Below are 2404 nucleotides of genomic sequence, written 5' to 3' on the forward strand. Positions count from 1 at the left end.
GATATCATAACTGAACAATACAGCTTTAAAAATTCCTCAGGCAAGTAAGAACCAGACTGCTTTTTTACAAGTGCGTCGGGATAAAGGGGGGTTTTATCTGACAGAACATCAGTGAATAAATTATCCATTAATTCTTTANTTGAACTGTTTGGGTTTTGAATTACTTTACGAAATTTGACGCTGCCATGATCAACTTTCCGCCATTTTGTTCCCAAAGTAGAGCAAGCGAGAGCATAAACGCCATCATCTAAAATGAGTGGGGAGCTACTATCATGGGTTCCAAAGTAGCTTACATTCATGTTCTGGCAGTTATTAGTGAACTGGCCCCCAACAAAATGGTGTGGTCTATGTTCACGAGACATGAGTGTGCTTGCTATATAATCATGTGAATTCGTTTCATTCTCTAAAAAATTCCGAACAATAAACCCTCGCGACACTTTATCGGTAAAAGCGTCTTCTTTTGGAGTCAAATAATTGGTGAGAAAAGCAAACTTTCCCTGCTTGTTGACACCAAACCATGTCCCTCCCTTCACACCAGGCTGTAGGTCCACACCACATAATATGTTGGGGTTATCGGCAAGAAACCCTGCTGGCTGCGTTGGTCGATTAAAATATTCGTCTCGGTTCGCGGCGATTATCAGTTTATGCTTCGCTGTACAACTCTGGTTAATTTGGAAGAAAACTATGCACATAATATTCAATTAAACATTTAAGCCTGTACATTGTAGAGTGGGAAAAGATATTAATTAAATGTTTGTTCAAATGGTTTCAAAAGTAGATATTTTAAAGTTTTATATATTATACTGTTGCAGTAGTTCTTAACCTTTTAAAATTAAACATAATTAACAGCAAAACTTAGGCGACCCAACTTCCGAAACTACATTTCACACAACTTTTGTAAGCATGAAATAAAATGATTTAACTTTTACAATAAAAGTCAAAAAGGTTTGTGAACCACTGTAGTAGGCGACCCAACCAAATCAAATTTTGACCATTTGTTGAGAAACACTGGATTAAATAATAAAGCCAAAGCATTGAAAATTTAAGCATAGCAATCTGTATGTTGTCCAAAGACTGAAGATTATAATAAACTAGTTTCTTTACTTAGTACAAGTCCACCCCTTGACTAAGTTTAGTCCAATAAAACCACTTCTATTGCTAGCCCTATTGGTATACAGTGAACTTAAGCTGCTGTTTCAAACATAAAGTGAACTTGCACTAAACACGGGGACGCATAATAAACAACACAAATTAAATAAACTAAACCAACATTTTATCAACCAATTGATTAATTGAACTTAAAGTCTTAGAATCCGGGAAAACATTTATCATTTTTTTTCCGTCTTCGCAACACTTAGCGAGGTCTGGGTCCAACGGTATTCGAGCCAAGAAATCTAATCCTTCTTGTTTTGCTAAAGCTTCGCCCCCACCTTGCGAAAACACTAACGAGCACTCGGAACAGTGAGGACAGACGAACCCGCACATATTCTCAACAACCCCTATTATAGGGATAGAAGTTTTTCGGCAGAATGTCAGTTCTCTACGAACGTCCGACACAGCAACTGTCTGCGATACAGGGTTACTTATAAATTATTAATTTAACAGCCAATCTTTTTTAAATGTGGTGGTCTTTATACAAGAGTGCATGACGAACAGGTAACAAGTTATCAATTTTATGTTGATGGATTTTTATACTAGGGTTTATTAACGATGTACCTAAGCAACTTATAACTTTTTTTTCTGGCTTCTCCACATTAATCAATGAGGTTCCCTATGTTCAACAACTCAGAGTGTAACTGTATTTTAACAATGTCCCCCCCAGCTTTTACCCTGCTGTTAGGTGTCCAAACAAACAAGCAGAGCCAAAGTATATTGCATTCACCACATTAATCAATGAGGTTCCCTATGTTTAACAACTATGAGTGTAACTGTATTTTAACAATGTCATGTCACCCGAGATTTGTAAAAAAATTCTAATTACATAAATAAGTCTTCAGTTATAACATGGTATAGTTAGTGGTTATATAAGCATTGATAATATACCTGAGGTGTGGTAACAAGAATTGCCCCTTTCACTTTCCCCTTTGAGTTTTGAACAACACTAAGATGTTCATCACTTGTACCTGGTGGTGTGTCTATAATAAGGTAATCTAAATCACCCCAATGTACATCAGTAATAAACTGTTTGATCATCGCTGTTTTCTTCGGCCCTCTCCATATAACAGGGTCATCTTTACCATTCAACATGAAGGCAATCGACATAACACACAGTTTCTCATCCTCTGTCGCAAACACTGGCACCCAGCCTTGATCACATTGGAACACAGAAGCGTTTTCTAGATTCAGCATTCTAGGGATACTAGGTCCACAAATATCTGTGTCTAAGATCCCAACCTTTTTCCCA

At 37.1% G+C, this 2404-nt stretch overlaps 2 protein-coding genes across 2 annotated transcripts; both read right to left on the minus strand.

Moving 5' to 3' along the window:
• Positions 1–5: 5 nt before the first annotated feature.
• On the minus strand, positions 6–737 carry LOC100179667 (transport and Golgi organization protein 2 homolog; the record flags this gene model as incomplete). The annotated part of the gene is made up of 1 exon (XM_002123645.4): positions 6–737. A coding segment is annotated over exon 1 (687 nt), but the record flags the coding sequence as incomplete, so codon positions are not given.
• A 12-nt stretch (positions 738–749) lies between these two features.
• LOC100177321 (cytosolic Fe-S cluster assembly factor NUBP2 homolog) lies at positions 750–2398 on the minus strand. The gene is made up of 2 exons (XM_018816862.2): positions 2044–2398; positions 750–1566 (listed from the first exon to the last, which is right to left on the minus strand). Exons 1-2 carry the CDS (start codon positions 2347–2349, stop codon positions 1261–1263), a joined length of 612 nt encoding a protein of 203 aa, XP_018672407.1. The 5' UTR covers positions 2350–2398; the 3' UTR covers positions 750–1260.
• Positions 2399–2404: the final 6 nt, after the last annotated feature.

This window comes from Ciona intestinalis, unplaced genomic scaffold (assembly GCF_000224145.3).
Source record: "Ciona intestinalis unplaced genomic scaffold, KH HT000994.1, whole genome shotgun sequence".
Taxonomy (NCBI): Eukaryota; Metazoa; Chordata; class Ascidiacea; order Phlebobranchia; family Cionidae; genus Ciona; species Ciona intestinalis.

Excerpts from the sequence above, each read along its gene's own strand:
- LOC100177321 (XM_018816862.2), bottom strand. The coding sequence starts at position 2,349 with ATGCTGAATCTAGAAAACGCTTCTGTGTTCCAATGTGATCAAGGCTGG. Across the intron at positions 1,567-2,043 it reads TTCTTGTTACCACACCTCAG|ACAGTTGCTGTGTCGGACGT; the intron begins GTATATTATCAA and ends CCTGTATCGCAG.